General features: G+C 42.3%; 1 protein-coding gene across 3 annotated transcripts in view; it reads left to right on the plus strand.

Annotated features, from left to right (window-relative positions):
* daam2 (dishevelled associated activator of morphogenesis 2) overlaps positions 1 to 16,479 on the plus strand; it is a 49,486-nt gene that overhangs the window by 13,281 nt on the left and 19,726 nt on the right. For all 3 annotated transcript variants that reach the window (XM_049739730.2, XM_049739733.2, XM_049739732.2), the window contains exons 2-4: positions 7,019 to 7,293; positions 12,205 to 12,294; positions 15,814 to 15,888. In XM_049739730.2, coding sequence (XP_049595687.1) covers positions 7,126 to 7,293; positions 12,205 to 12,294; positions 15,814 to 15,888 — 333 coding nt within the window. In that variant the 5' untranslated portion in view covers positions 7,019 to 7,125. The remainder of the gene's footprint in view (positions 1 to 7,018; positions 7,294 to 12,204; positions 12,295 to 15,813; positions 15,889 to 16,479) is intronic.

The raw sequence follows: 16,479 nt of genomic DNA on the forward strand, positions 1-16,479 counted from the left end.
ACTGTCCTAGGAGAGAATTCCAGAGATTGCCCAGAAGCCCCTTGTCCTCTGTTGCAGCTGTTGACCTCATACAAGCAATATTAATAGCTTTGTGAATGCAGACTATATTACATTCTTCATTTTATGACATGGAAAAACAGTTTTTATAGAGGATAAGAAGGTGAGCGATGCAAACTCAGTTTGGATAATGATGAAAACAAGTCCCAAATGTATGCTTCATACAACTTCCCACTCTGTTATTTGTTTTCAGTTTCTATATGTGCACTGTGATTGACAGTCCCCATTTGCACGCTATCGACTCCCGAGACAATGAGTGGCGAAGAAAAGGGCTGGATGGCTCTGCAAGTGTGTCATTTGGCAAAAAGCACACATGCTCCGTTGAAACAACCTTTAGATTGTTGGACACCCAGAATCCTTTCAAACTTGGTAGCCAGCTCAAACACTCCATTTATGTCAAACAAAATGTTCATGTCATAAAAGGTGTTTGTCTAGGTCGAAAACACATGACTGGAGTGCTGACCCCTCCTTTTGGAATATGAACCATTTGATCTGGCAAGCGTCGGATCTTTACGAAAAACCATGCCAAGGATTACATTTCGTGTTAACCTGGCAACGTTGGAGCCTTTGGAATGTCGAGTCGTAAGAAAATTAATCCGGTTTGAATTATGAGTATAGATGAGAATTGAAAAAAGTACAGGGCAAAGCATTGTGTTAGCAGCGAGAGGCTTTTAACAGCTGCCGTTGGTGACGTGAAACTCTTTGCAACATGTGGATGAATTTAGGAAGAAGGATCGTAAAACACAATCTGAAGTCTGAACTGAAACAAACTCATTGGCAGCCCTTTGAAATGTCCTCACATAAACATATTGATGGCTGTCACGCCGTCTTCCAACGCACGTGCCTTTGCTTCGTACAACTTGTTAATTAGCTATTGAAGACTTGCCTGCAACTGTTCAATTTAAAGCTTGTAATTCTATTTTTGGGCACATCAAAGCAAAACATGATCTAACTGCACAGTGCCACAAAGCCTCATGTGGTCTATGCAATCATGACCACTCCACACACCAGGAAATGACTTTTTCTTTTTCTTTTCACGAATCAAACCAAAATGAAAGTCCTATTAACGACATCCCGGGAGAATTAGAACCATACAGTATAGTCAGCCACACGTCTTTTTCCAGTGGTTTGGTATTGGCATTTCCTTTTTATTAGCGAGGTGGATTACTGTGCCTCTTGGCCTTGTTAAAACCAGACGTCCTTGTTTGTTTTCGTGTAGGCTGCAAGCCAACTAGACCTCAGAGAATTCTCCAAAGGTTGGCTGTGAAATGAGCAGTTAAATGGCTTATCGTTTGATATTGACAGGATATCCCACATAGTAAGCAGACTTTTTTTTTAAGAAGTTTGAAATTGGACATTATCTTTATTTTGGTCAGTTCGAAAAGATTGGAAAATTATTCATGACAAGTGCGGGCGGCAGTAGGTCGTCTGGTTTAGTAATCAATTGCGTTTTTTCATGAATGTGTTTGTTATGGAGAATGTTAGCGGCCTTTGGAATAAAGTGCTCATTCCATGTTCTTTCTAGACCACAAAAATATCTGCCACTTGTCAAGTTTGTGTCCAGGTGCAAAACTAATTTTGATTTCCAGAAAATATCATAATTGCCTTAAGTTACAGTTACACTGACACTGTTAGAGGACATAGTTTCCAGATCAACAGCGGAACAGGTTTTTTGACTGTGTCATCTTCATAGCATCCCATATCTGATTGCAGATTTGAAAAGAGGAAGCAATTGAAACAGGCACTGTAATTAGGGTGGGAAGAAAAAATGGAGGGGGTGGCTTAAGGAAAGGGTGGATTTCCGATCCTTGGAAACTTCCTGGAAGATGCACGTAGGCACAAAATCAAAATCGCCAAGTTGTTTGTTAGGGCAGATAAGCAGGTCTCATATTGTTGCTACTTGTAGTATTGAAAAAAGTTGATACGCAAATTGCAAACCAAGTCCAAAGTCCCACTCATCTGACACGTGAGTAAGCCACTTGGTGTAGACATTCTCATGAAATCATTGACCTGTCGACATGAACTCCGAAGGTATGCGTTCGGAATGAGCGTTCCATATAAACCAACTGTGAAAAAATGTTGCATCTTCCGCCATCAGCTTTGATCATTTGTCCTTTAAGGCGGTTGCACCCTGCCTGCCCTGCCATTGAGATCCGTACCAGAATAGCTGGGTGATGTCACCCCTCAGGAATTTGAGTGCTGTCTCGTTTTGCACGTGGGACATTCTTTTGTTCATCATCACCATTTAATTACTGTATGCACAATTTAAACAAAAAGGGTTCTCAGTTCTGATGGCCATGTATTCTCCGTTATTAGAACTAGTTTTCACACAATATGACCTCTGACCACAGTAAGCTTAGACTAATGTTGTTGGCCTGAAACAGTAGCCGTGGGTGGGCCGTGGGTGGGCCGTGGGTCTCCCTGAAAGAAAGACTTCTCTGTGTCTAAGGTGATTTGGCCTCCACTCAATTGCTTTGTAAGGGGATCAAAAATTGAGCCTTGGTCCATTAGTCACTACAGACAGGCAGACACAAGGGAGGGAATTTTGGTGAGGCCACGTCTAGGGCACAAGCACCCAGCATTGCTCATCTTGCTCCACTAAACACAGTTGGATGTTTTGCTAAGCATCATGGCAAATTGTGTCCTACTAGCCTAATGCCAAATAGGTAATACTGGCGGCATTGAGTCCAGTGCTGCATAATATCATTACAGTGTGTCGGACAAGGAGGTAAACAAAGTTAAAATTCCTCCTGACTTATAACCCGGAGAGCCTTACCTATGAAAATATTTGAAAATAGACCCCTTCACTGATATTGCGCCTAATAATACTGTGTGTCCAATGGTCCGAAAAATACGGTATATAAGTCGAGTGGAAAAATAATGGCTGCAAAAATCCCATGATATTCTGCAAAAAAAAAATACCACACAGGGACGCTGCAAAAAGTGAACCACGATTTAATGAGACGTATAGCTAATGAACTGTATGATCTGCATTTGTGTATCATTTGTTAACATTATATAAGTCTATTGTGGAAACTGCTGGACAATGCACAATTAGATTGACATGATGTAAAATGGAGCAAAAAGTAAGCAGTCCATCTCTTAACAGATGAGCATGTTGCAACAAATGTACTGTAGCTGGCTGGAGCAGATATGATGAAGCATATTTGCTTCAATTCAAGCGTACCTTTCCAAACGCCAATGACGGCCAAACCGGGAGCTTGATGTACTTTATACATCATTGCCTTTGCTTCTAGAAGCACGGTGACGTGATGGATGTTGTGGAGAGGAAATGAAATCATCCAGGCGCAAATGTTTGATGGACTGATCCACCGTGCATGGATATACTCACACCTCTTCTATCTTAGCCGACTCCCCTCCCAACAACTCATCACGCACGCACGCATGCACGCACGCCGTCCCTCTCTCTCTCTCTCGTCACTGCTGCTCCCTCCTCCTGCACTGACCTACTTCTAGCCACAGGGGACCATGCAGGGAGTTAGTGGCTTGAATGAGAAGTAGCAGCAGTATCTCCCTTTCAAGCTCCCTCCCACCTTCCATCACCTTCCTCGCATCACATCCCTGTGTGTGTGTGTCTCTCTCGCTATGCTTGGCTACGCTCCAGACTAAGACTCAGAGTTGCCGGCAGGCTCCTCTCTCTACTTCAGGGCTCACAGTGTGTGAGTATGCAAAATGTGCACACATCCGAGCCTCTAGTGGGAGTGTGTGATTTTTTTTGAAAGTGTGAACATGTGACTGTATGCGCACCACGCAGCATGAGCGAGGAGTTCATCAAAGTGCTTCTGTGGTTTCACGCTTGCCACGAGATGTGTGTGCATGTGTGTTAGTGAAATTTGATGTCCTGGCATTGCACTAAGATGGCTCCAATTAGCACTTAGTTTTTGAAAGCCAAAAACTGACTTTTTCAGTCAGTCATTCAAATATATACCTTTTTTTTTCATTGAATAATAATTTCAGGGTCGACCTCATTTGTTGAGAAATAATTATCATTGTAAATAACAGAAATATGTCACTAATATAAAAAAACTTTACTGTTCTTTTTGTGCAATCAAATGCTTACATGTTTGATAGATAGATAGATGGGCAAAACATGAAAATCAAACATTCTGTCTTAAGTCAAAGATGGTATGCGAACATTCAATGTGTTAAGCACTTTAAGGGTCACGTTCTCCCACGTGCTCGAGTGAGTTTTCTGGCTTCGCACATTCTCAGGTCCACTCAAATGTGTCATTTACGCACACTCGTGACGGCATTACTTGAGCAGAACCTTTTAAGGTCTCCAGAGGCTCTGGCGTGGATGAAAGAATAGAGCCCTAAGGGAGCATTTGAGGGTTTTTGACTCCTTGCTCAATGTATATTAGTTGAGCACATGCTGGCATCTCGCATGACGTCATTCATAGAGACTGTGTGACCAAGGACAACCAAAGAGGCCCGTTTATTTTTTCCTCCCAAATGTTCTATTTGCCTTCACATCTGCTCAGCATTTCTAGACTGACTCTCAAAGTGCCAGTCATGGTTTGGGAGCAGATGTTTTACTTTAGTTCTGCTTTGTGCCCACATTTTCAATGACATTGAGATGACTGTATTTTCATATGCTGCTTGGAACTCTCTGTTTCTGCCAAGAATAACTTATACTTTCACCTACTGAGCCAACCATATCGTTTTAATCTTTTAAAAAAAAAAAAAAGCCAGTGAACCCTTTGGAATTTCTTGCATTTCTGCAAGCCATCTGCACGTCATTTAAGAAACAATAGACAAACACAATATGGGCTGTGCAATATGGACAGAATTTGAAGTGACCTGGTTTACACTCGGGCGGGCCACCATGTAAAAGCGAGTATCTAGATAAGACATGCGGATAAGAAACAAAATAGAAAGTGTAATCAAGGCTCTTGTGCCGCTCAAGCGTCGATAAAGAATGCAACTGCAAATATCTCACAATGTGAATTGAAGGACAGATTCATCATGCGCACCTCGTAGTGAAGCCCCCACTCGACAAAGTTGAACACTGTTCAGTACCGTTGGCACGCTCCCGAGAAGTGGCCGTCCTCTAAATATGCTTTGAAGAGCAAAGCACAGAAGAAAAATCCCAGAATGTCAGCTGAAAACTTCAGAAATGTCTGTCAGGTTCACAATTCTATGAAATGTAAAACCACTGCTGCTCAAATAATATTGCTTCAGATTTGCCGATTGTCAAAAAAGAAAGAAACGGTGTCAAAACCAATTCATGCAGGAATCCAGGTAATTCCATTTTAAATTTTTTGGGGGTTCAGTGCACCTGGTCACTTGGTGCCTTTGGATGACGACTTCGCTGGACAATGACAAAGTCATGAGCGTGCACGCTTCTTTGGATCTCCTTTTACTATATCTTGTAACAGGATATTAGATTCCTACTTATATATGTTGGCTGCTGTATATACATCCTGCCATGTATATATTTGTCCCCGGCCTACTTTGCCTAGGCTGGAAGCAGGCCAGCAGGACTGCTGTTGAGTGAAGACTGACCACACATGGGGCTCTGGAGGAGAGTGAAAACACGCATGTGCAAATGTATTGCATGAATAAAAAAAATTAAAAAAGACCTCACAGTGTGTGTGTTTGCCTTTCCTGCAATAAGATGCAGTAATTAAGCAAGTAGACCAGAGCCTCAGAGGACCCAAACATTATTATCTCATTTGTGGTAATTCAATTAATTTCAATTCAACTCAACTTATTCAATAACTGCCAGGAAATTGAAAAAGTATAGACCACATTATAGATAGAAACGATAAGCAGAGGAGGCCTATTGTTAATTTGATCCTGATGTGTCTCAGAGGACGCAACCTACAAGTGATGTGTTCTCCAAATGAAGAACGCACAGCTCTGCTCTCGCCAACACAAGACACATGCAAGGAAGCAGAAAAAGAAAATCAGCATTGTTAGAAGGCCACTGTTGTTTTTTTTCTTTTCCCTTTATCTCTCTTTTAAGCTCATGCTGAAGGCCTGGCGCGTTCATAAAAAATTTAGCGGCCGGCTATTTTTAGTCAACGAAATGAGAACGCCTCAGCGCAGCGCATATGAGAGCGAAGCAGAGAAATGGCGAGCGGTCCTTCTCAGTAAACATAAAGCAGATCGTAGTTTCTTGCAGAAATCTCACTCGTACTACTTCTCCTCGCAAACGTCGATGATGCATAAACATCAGAAAATATGAAAGCGATATTAATATTTCACTCATTTACTGCCAGCCAACTTAAAAAGGATCCCTGAATGAGTTAACTGCAATAAACAGATTTCTTGTCACTAGCTCAAACAGTACTGACAACTCTTGTTCAGTACGCCCAAACAGAACCTTTTGGGCCAAACATTTCTGCTCGATTTACTTCTTTGGTCACAAAATGCTGGTAAACTGTTGCCATTTGTGAAAGGCAGTGGGTGTAACGTGTGGTTGTGTGCGTGTGTGGGATTTTTCAAAGGCCATACATAATACAGTGTAAACTCTGCATTATTCCTTGATTCAGTGAGCACCCATATCCCTTTTGTAGCACCGAGGAAATCCTCCAGGGTTCATACGTCCTATTCATCGCTTGACTCCAAGTCGAGTTGTTGTTATTCACTACTGTACACGTAGTCGGGCACACACAGTCTGCTCTATTGAAAAGCGAAAGGGCAGCGTTAGGGCAGCTCGGTGTCCGAACAACGACTCACAGACGCACTGCCGAGGCGCGATTGTACCTCGCGGACAAGAGGGCCCTTTGTTGAAGTGGAAGTGACAGCTGCGCATATCATCCACGTCCCCGCTGACTCTGTTGTCTTGTTGCACTGATCTTTGCCCGTCCGCTTAGATAAAGGGGTGAAAATGTAAAGCCTTGGTTTTGTTGCAATGGGGGGGCCATTAAGCATTTTTAGCATTAAGTGGAAACTCTCATCTTAATAAAATGTTTCTCTCTTTCTTTTTTTCCAGATCATGCCCCCTAGATAGCAGCCTTGACCTCTTCATCCCCCCCTTGGTCCCTTCCTAAACATTTTGGCTTCCACTCCACCACTGCCACGTGTGTTACCGCAAGCACCATGCCCCCCAGGAAGAGGACAAGGGCGGGCCTGGGGTTCCTGTGCTGCTTCGGTAGCAGCGAGCCCCCGGAGATCAACCTAAAGGACAGCGTGCCCTTGCAGCTACTGGAATTCAGTGCCCCCATGCCGCCCGCTGAGGAGCTGCATGCTCGCTTCTCAGAGCTGGTGGTAAGTGTCTACCTCCATACTTGAGTACATTTGACATCAGGCTTTTTTTTACCCAACTTCATCTCATCCTCATTTCCAAATGTTTTCAGCTCTTTGGCTCCAAGAGTGTTCTGGCACACTCGTGTCTTTGTCTTGGATGCTAAACTTCACCGCCAACAGAATAGATTACTGCAGCTGTCCAGATCAATTCAGGAGAAGCTAGGGGAAATAGACATTCCTTTGACATTGCAAAATATTTCATTGTTATCAAGGCTGAGGTTTCCCAGAAACGATTCTTCCAACGAGTGATTCTCTCTGGAAGTGTCTGCATAGCTGCATTTTTCTTTGTTTTACATTTGCTACTTTTCTCAGAGGAAGATATCGCCGGCATGTTTAATCTGCCTTTCATAAGGCAAAACTTTCCTATGTCACAAGGACAGGAGGATTTGCTGCTTATTTTGGAGTCAATATTTTCTCTTCAACTTCCGCTGATGAGCCTGACACGGATGCCTGAGAGGAACAGCCATCAAAACAGCGGGAGCCGTACTTGATATCAAAACCTCTTGCAACATTTTGACCCTTGAGGAAAAGAGGATTTGGCGTTCTCTCATCTTATTGGCTCAGGTCCCTTCCACATATTGTGAATAGATTATTCTCGAGATGGTTGGATTGGCACTTTGTTTTTCGCAAGCTCAGATGTTCAGTGCTCGGGGTCATGTCTCTGTTTTGCTTTTGAGAAGCTTCACGGCATTGGGTGCTGCAGTTATGAGTTCTCGTTCAAAAGAGATGTGAAAAAATGCTCCTGTTAGTCCATAACTCATTGTGACAACTTGATTCATATTTGCTGACCAATCCACAAAACGCTCCTACCCGTCCATGGTAATCTGGATAAATCATCGGCATTCCCCATCTGCTTTCCCGATTGGGCTACCTCCAACATATTCTACCACGTGTCTAACAACCTGTGGAGCCAGAATGTAGATTGACGAGTCACATGGTCTCGACAATAATATTTGTAACATAAGCTTTGCATCACAGGGTGAAATTAAGACGCCTATTAGCAGGTTTCCTTGGCAACAGTGCGAGGGGATTATTGCTATGAAAGACTCTCTTGAGGAGGTGAATAAGACTCAATGGAGCCTCTGGAGTGGGAGCGACAGATCTGGGCCAAGTGTAGGAGGAAACCACCTCCAGAGTCCATAATGGGATCTTCCACTGGGTCCAGAGATGCAAGCTTGGCTCACGCTCAAAAAGATTGACGATCATTCCCAGTGATTATAATCATAAATTCTGATTTTCAATTTGCAAATATTTACAAAAAATTCAAATATATGCCTGATTTTTTTTTTTTGAAGATGGATCCCAATTAATATTGTCCCAGTACAAAATAATCATCGCATGTCCACTCTCTGATTGAGAAATGTCAAAGTGAAGATGGCGCAAAATTATAAGTATTCTGGAAATTTGGGTTTTCGATGCCTCCCCAATAAAATGTCCAATATCAAGTTCTTAAACCAAATCCAAACGACTGCCACTGCTGCAACATACACGCTATATTTTTTTTTTATTTCAAACTGACTGAAATCCACTTTTCCACTCAACACTTGAGATGAAATGGTAAAAAGACTGTAATTATGTCATTTCTTTCATTTTCTAGTCAATCCAACCACTACCACACACACACACACACACATTCATTCATAAACGCATGGCTGAGACTCAAGGACATTTCAGCATGGGCCTTGAAATTATCCAATGAGCCACCCCTCGTTCTCTTTCAGCCTCATTGACTCAGACTGTGCGTGAAGATTGATGAGGTTGAAACAATGTCAAGCAAATCCCAAACATGATGTCATCATCACATCGACTGCCGTTTTTCTGTGCCCTCACAATTCTTTTAATTTTATTCTGCCCTTGCTATTTAATTTCAGACTTTCTGAGCCAAAGAAACAGAACACTAGTCTTTCTACTATCAGGTTTGGCAAAATGTGGGACTTCATTTATTTAAGCAGTGGCTTGCTTCATTGATGGCCCCAGTCCAGGGCACGCCCTGGGATGAGGCCGACTTCCTTTGGTCTTTCCTCCAACAGGCATTTCCACTTGTCTGTCTGGGCTTTTCAACTCATCATTTTAATGTTACTATGAGTGGAACCATATTATGGAAGTGGTCAAGCCTTATTTAGAGTTTATGAGGGAGGCAGGAAGCAAGTTTTTTTCGAGGCACTAGTTTTGAGTTTTTAAGGGGATGTCTTACAAAGGGAACTAAGCCAATGAGACTGTAATGTTTTACTTTTATCAAGTTCATGCCTTTATTTATAAGTCTTGCCATCTTCTAATTAAATTTACCCCCATTGCTCACAATAATTTCTTTAAAACAAAAAGTTGGGCATTGTAACTTCAAAAACAAGGTCTTGGATTTAATGTCGATTTAATTCAATAATTAATTACCGACAGAAACCTTTTTCTGTGATTCCCCTACGGCCTAATATAACTTTCATCTTGCCCAGGATGCCTGCAGGGTGTGTTTTATTTTATGCCCCCATGGTAGCCAGTGTGAAATATGATTCAAGCCACCTTTGAAATAACGGTTAATAAACGTTGCCTCCAGGCAGGATGTCATTCTTGGAGCGCACACTTCCCCTTTAGGTGGAGTCTGACACATTCGAACTCAGTGGTCTCAAGATAATAACCCCACTCCCTTTTTTATCCCGCACATTCACACTCAGTTATCCTCTGCTCTTCCTGTCGACATATTTTTTCAGACATTTGATGCACTTTGTCAATTTTCACAGTTAACTAGGGGTACCGAGAGCCCCCATTTTCTCTCTGGACTTTACCTCCATTGCCTCACTCTCTTTTTTTTCCACATTGTCTCAGTCTTCAATATTATTCAGCACATTTGAGAAGCCAACTGGCCTCGTGAAACAGGAAATTGAATGATAAGGCCTGTCCGTCAGTGTGCCGCACACATCAACACCGTGACAACCGTTTTGATTTGTAACATTACCGTAGTCGATAGGCTGTTGAAAAATTGAAAGGTTCTCAGTAGCCCAAGGTATGTATTTTCCCTTTTTGAGCAGCAGGTGTATCAATATTAGCTTTGGTTTATATGAATTCCCAACTGGAGTGTGTTTGGCGGCGATGTACGGCGGCACAGGTTCTGTACAGCCCAGGCGGAATGTGTTTTGCTTTTGTTTGGAATTTTCACTATGTGGAGATTCAATGTTTTGGGCTATTGCGTTAAGGTCATGAGGGAAGAACATGTCATGCAAATCTGCTATGGGAACATGAAGAGAGGTGGAGGTAGAGGAAAGGAAAGGAAAAATCCTTTTATTGTGTTTGGCTGTTGTGACAAAAAAATCCTTCGCCCACCCAATTTCCACACATCATCTCTGCTCTACGTTCAGATGAAGTCCAACACAACTCCAATGGTCCTGTGTCGACAAATGCAAAGTGCTTTTAGTGACATCAAAATGAGAAAAACAGTAAATGTATTGCGATCTTGACAGTGGAGTCACATAATAATATTCATTCATTCATTCATTCATCATCCAAAGCGCTTATCCTCACGTCACCCAAAAAATGTGGTGAGTGCTTTAGAGGATGTGTTAGCCCTTCTTCTCCCTTTTCTTTTTTCCTCCTCTTGCTACTCTGCAATTTCAAGCACTCAGTCATTTAAGTGTTACGTAAAAGCCTTAAGTAAACATAAACATCCCCTAAACTGTAGAATCCTGCATTCCGCAGATGCTTCAAGGCTGTTTTTCATTGCGTCCACCCTTCTTTCACATCCCGTATCTCTCCTCTGCCTCGGACATTAAATGGAGAGCCCTAAGGCAGAGTGAAGTAGCCGGAGATCAACTATTGGCTTCAGCTCCCATCTGGTTTGAATCCAAAAGTCTTATTTTCACAGATTCCCGCACAAGCTCCCAGTATCAGGTCTTGTAATTAGCTGCAGCTTGGACATCAGGGTTTTGACCCGGCGAAAAAAGCGACAGGCCCGCTGAGACAAGCCCATTTGATTGCTTAGCCGAAGAATGTGAGGAGTAGTTTGCGGTTTAAATCAAAATCGGTAAATGTTAATGAATGAGTGGTGGACCTCTGTGGTGGGTACAGACCTTGAGAGGAGCATATTGGGGTTAGAGTCACAGTCTATGAAATGAAAAATTCTTGGACCTGTGATTTTCAAGCTCCTTTGAAGCTTCTATCTGTATGTCCTTCAAGTTCACACCATTCAGCTTGTTCCTTTTTAAAACTCACTATAATTGGTTCTGGTATTGAAAGCAATGGATGAGAGATGATGTCACTCTTTAACGTGTCAGGCTCGCAGCGTGCACCTCACTCAGCTCAATGGATTAAATAAAAAAAAGCTCCGAGGCTGGTTTCAAGGGGGCCCTCTACCCCTGGCACTGTTGGCCATCCTCAGTCTAGGGGGACCTTGGGGGTCGCGGTGCTTCTGGTTGACGTCATGGTCCCATAACCATTATGATGAGATTAGTTTTAGCTGGAGCACAAAGCCCTGCTTCTTAAGGATCTCATCATATCCTTGATGTTTTGGTTGTCCGACAGTTTTTGATTTATTCATTGCCTACCTCTTTGTCCATGAAGGCATTTCTTGTTCTGTCTCCTGTTCCACATTTAGCTATGTATGTCCTCTCAATACTTTTCTTTTCCTCTTTGGCAAACATGGACTCATTTCCTGGGCTCATATGCATTTCAAAAGGAGAAGGAGGCTCCGTGTGCACGGCTGAGGAATTGAACAGAGCAACAGAGTGAATGTAAATACTCTTCTGTGGTCGGGGAGAGGATTGGACAATTCATTTCCCCCCTGCGAATTCACGATTGTTTCTGTAGATGGATATAGCAATAAAAAAAAAAGACCTGTATGTATAAACGTATATAATTATTCAAAATATAAATTCTTCTTTGTTACAGGACGAGTTGGATTTGACGGATAAGAATAGAGAGGCCATGTTTGCTTTGCCAGATGAGAAGAAATGGCAAATCTACTGCAGTAAAAAGAAGGTAAGTTCTTTTGTTATTGAAGGGCAGCTTTCACCCGAGCCAGTTTTCAAATCAGCTCAGTCACACAGTCGGGCCCAAACCCAACTTCTAATTTCTGCTTTGGCATAAACATTGTTGCTCGATGACGCACAAGAATTACCAGCTTACAGAATATCCTACATGGAAAACATTAGCGACATAAGTCGCAAGTGTCCTATGTCCTAGCTCTGCTGTACGATAGTCAACATACCATGAAAGTTCTGGTTAGCCCTCTAGTTCACCCCCGTTGCCTTGCCAAAACATCTCCCATTTGCTTAATATCCCTTTCCCAAAAACTCCAGCCTCACTTTGTGGTCAAATATTCTGCAGGAAATGACATTGCACTTGGAGGAAAAAGAGCTCCTCATTCTCTCAATAGAAAATTCAACAGATGACGTTAAACCCTCCCTTGTGCCTCTTTGCTAATATAACCAACATTTTTGTCTCTAAATCCTGAAGGCTCAGTGCTTCTGATGGCATAAATGAGTAAACACATGACAGGTTAGGACATTCTTGAGTTACCATGAAAAGGGAAACAATCTGAGGTCTGTTCAGGTCTCGTGGAGGACACGGCGTGAAATATGTTTAAAGGTGAAACAAATAAAACAACTGTGTGTCCTGGTCAGAAAAGCAAGGGGCCAAAGCGGGCTTGCCCATGTCAGCAAGCTGGAAGAAGAGCTAAACAAATACTCCATTCATGGTTGGAGGCAATATTGGAGAATACCTCACTTGTCTACGTGTGCTTCGGCATCCAGGAGTCCATATATACTGTCTGCAAGGACTCACAAATTTCAAGTGTTACACTGCACATTTGTAGCTTGGCTTTAGCACAGTAGTGCCCTGTCCTCTGTGGAATGACAGCGTGGCAGCCATTTGAACATAGAGACCGCAAAATATTGCTCACTCGTTCCTTCCTCCCCGTGACGAACACTACTTGCCTTGTGTCCCTCCGCTTGGCGACGTCGTCACTTGTTGTGGTTGTATAACACGGTGACAGAAAGACAGCTAACTTGATACTAAACCAAGATCTAATGTAGCTACCCATGAAAGAATTCCAGTTGAGTTTCCAGTTGGCGTCAAGTTCAAACAATTGGGTCCAAATTCGATCGTTTGTATGTTTTCACGTAAACACGCCAAATAAAGGTTTCTTTGTGGCTTCAGAGCTGCCTTCAACAAAAATAAGCGTAACATGGAAACTGTGTACCAGTAAAATATCTTTCAAGGCTTTCAGACATGTGCTGCTTGAGGCTGCCCTCTTGGTACAATTCCGTGACGCTGGAAACTTGTAGGAAATGGCAATGGCAAGTGTTACATCATGTCCAAGGATTTAATATCCTGTCCATTTCCTCTCTTTTTAGGTGATATTTTATAAGCTAGCCTTCCGTAGATAAATCTCCCCCCATGGAGATTTAGAATGTTTTGAATGTTGGACAGTCTCCCTCAATGCCTATCGGGAAGGTGTTGTGGTGGCAGTTGGAGCGGAGAATATGCAAAATATTCATTTCAGAATAATATCGCAATGTTTTAACAAAGTGCTATTGTAGCTGCCTGGGCACGATCCATGACACACAAGCTTCGGTATATTGAAGTGATTTGAAGAATTCTTTGCAACTTACATCATGGGAACATTTTAGGGAAGACCCTTTTCTGCTCCAACATAACTGTGGCTTTGTGTACAAAGCAAGGGCCGCAAAGGTTGAACTGTGGAACAACTTGGAGACTTTATATCAGCACCTTTCATCAGCGCAGACACACAGAGAGCAGTGTTGATTTACAAGATAGATTCGTCGGTCTTTTGCAGTCTGTGAAATCTGTTATTGTCGGAGAAACACTGCAAGACAGGAGTCACCAATTCTGGTCCTCGGGGTCCGCTGTCCGACATGTTTTATGTCTCTGACCCGGCCTGGGGAGCGGAATTGGTGACTCCTGCTGTTAAATGTTGAGAATGGCTTGTTGTATAACCCAAAGGGATCTGAAAAGTGTAATTTCATCTAATCTTGCATCCCAGTCCCGCTCGAAAATCCAACCATCTGTCACACGCACAATCAAATATTTGTGAATTCTAGCTTGAGTCAGGACAGCCATCAAAATGTTGTCAAATGGAGAAGAATATCCTTCGGAATAAGAATACTTCACAGTCTGCCGGGGATTCCTTTCCACCTCTGCTCCAGCTTTGAATGTAAATCGTATTTAATGTCACCAGACACGTGGAATGTATGTTGCGTGTGAGTGAAACTGATGGGCTTCCTGCTCCTATGTTTCAGCTGAGCATGCAACTGGAATCTATTTTGCAAGGAAAGGAATCAAATATGACTACCGACATTTTACAATCAAGTATATTTCAAATAGCCATATGTGACACGAACTCGGATTGCCCCAATCGCTTCCGGTTCAATATTGCAGCCTAGAGTACCGACATCATCAATATCAACACGTGCTTATATTTCATTTGGCATGAAATGTTAGAGGAGACTTGACGATAGTCAGCAACAGTAGGTATGAGAAAATACGATCCATTTATTCCAAACATTTGGGTTACATGCTGGCTCTGTATACGAGAGCCAGTCACTGCTGGATAGAACAGCAGGAGCGGAGTCTCTAATGGATTTTTTGTATACGAGTGCTAAAATCCAAGGTTTTGAATGTACTCATATAATCCGATACTGTTTTTTTTTTTAGGGGGGCTGATATCAGATGAATATCAAATCTCAGTATTGAATTGGAAATCATGTGCTACTTTAGGTTAAAGGTTTGCTCACTTTTTTTGGACATGAGACTAGCAGGGTCCGCAGGTTGTAGTCTACACTAACAAAATATACGGTCTACTTATAAACCCCCCCCACCACACACACACACACACAAATTACAAAAATGTATTCATTCCTCACGGTCATCTTGGGAGCAGTCCGCGGTCTACTAGTCAACCACAATAGACAGGCTGGGCACCCCTGCTCTATAACAAATAATTCTTTGAACACAATAGTCAATAAATTACACCACTTAGTCTTGCTTGTGGAACTGAAAGAGTAAATTGCATTGAATTTTTTTTTTTAAGAGCTTTTAGGAAAGAGGCAAACCAAGGTTAATCTCAACTTCAAGATCTGTCTGGCAATGTCTGCGGTTTGACTGACTTCTAATGTATTCTAACAATTTATGCAGTCATTCAGATACATTTAACTTTATCTTAACGAACTGTATCTTAAGATCAGACAACCACCGTCTCAACAGCAGCAGAAAGTCTGGCAACTTTGATGAGTATCCAATAAATCCAAGTGTAAAGTCCTTACGGTAGACAACACCAAAGTTCTTAAAGGTATCATTGCCAAGCTGATTATAGTAATTATCTGAGTCTTAATCAGATTTTTGGGTTGTCTGGTTCTTGCACACAATAGTCTTCAGTCCTAGGTGGAACATTTTGAGATGTGGTTTATTTGCCTTTTCCATTTGGTCGTTAAAAGTAAAAATCAATGTTTGACACTTTGTTTATTTATCTCTGGACAGGAACAAGAAGACCCGAACAAGCTGGCTACAAGCTGGCCTGACTACTACATTGACCGAATAAACTCCATGGCTGCTGTAAGTCTTACTTCTTCTCAATGGAATTCCGAAATAAATGATATTCTTGATAAATCCCAGCTGTCCTACCGCATCATCACTTTCCTCCAGTATGGGACGAAGAAGTGACTATTTTTTTTGGAGGGTGGGTTGATTGTCATGCTTTGCTGACTGCATGGCCAAATTCCATCAGTGCGACCCCAGCGTTCTCCCACACTGTGATGACAAACAGGCCAGTTTTACACACAACACTCAGTGGGAATGGCTGTCGGAGACGTGGAGGGAGGCCAAGATGGAACTGCTCATTACTTCTAGCCGTGACTTTTTTTTTTTTTTTTGGCTGCCAATGAAAACAAGTGGTCAGCCATGCTCTCAGTATTATTTTGAGCACAACTGCTGCGATAGTTGTTTTGTCTTATTGTACGTTAGGCCAATTTGCCCCACAGAGCCATCAGCTGGAACCCATGTGGATGGACGGACTGACTACAAGAAAATGTTCCAAGATTATAAAAGACTTCAAGGGGCGTTTTTAAGAAAGAAAAAGCTTGCACAAAACACAAGAAGAAAACGACATGTGCATATAAGGCAATTTCTCCATTTTAATCTTTAACA

Source organism: Syngnathus scovelli, chromosome 14, assembly GCF_024217435.2.
Source record: "Syngnathus scovelli strain Florida chromosome 14, RoL_Ssco_1.2, whole genome shotgun sequence".
Classification (NCBI taxonomy): Eukaryota; Metazoa; Chordata; class Actinopteri; order Syngnathiformes; family Syngnathidae; genus Syngnathus; species Syngnathus scovelli.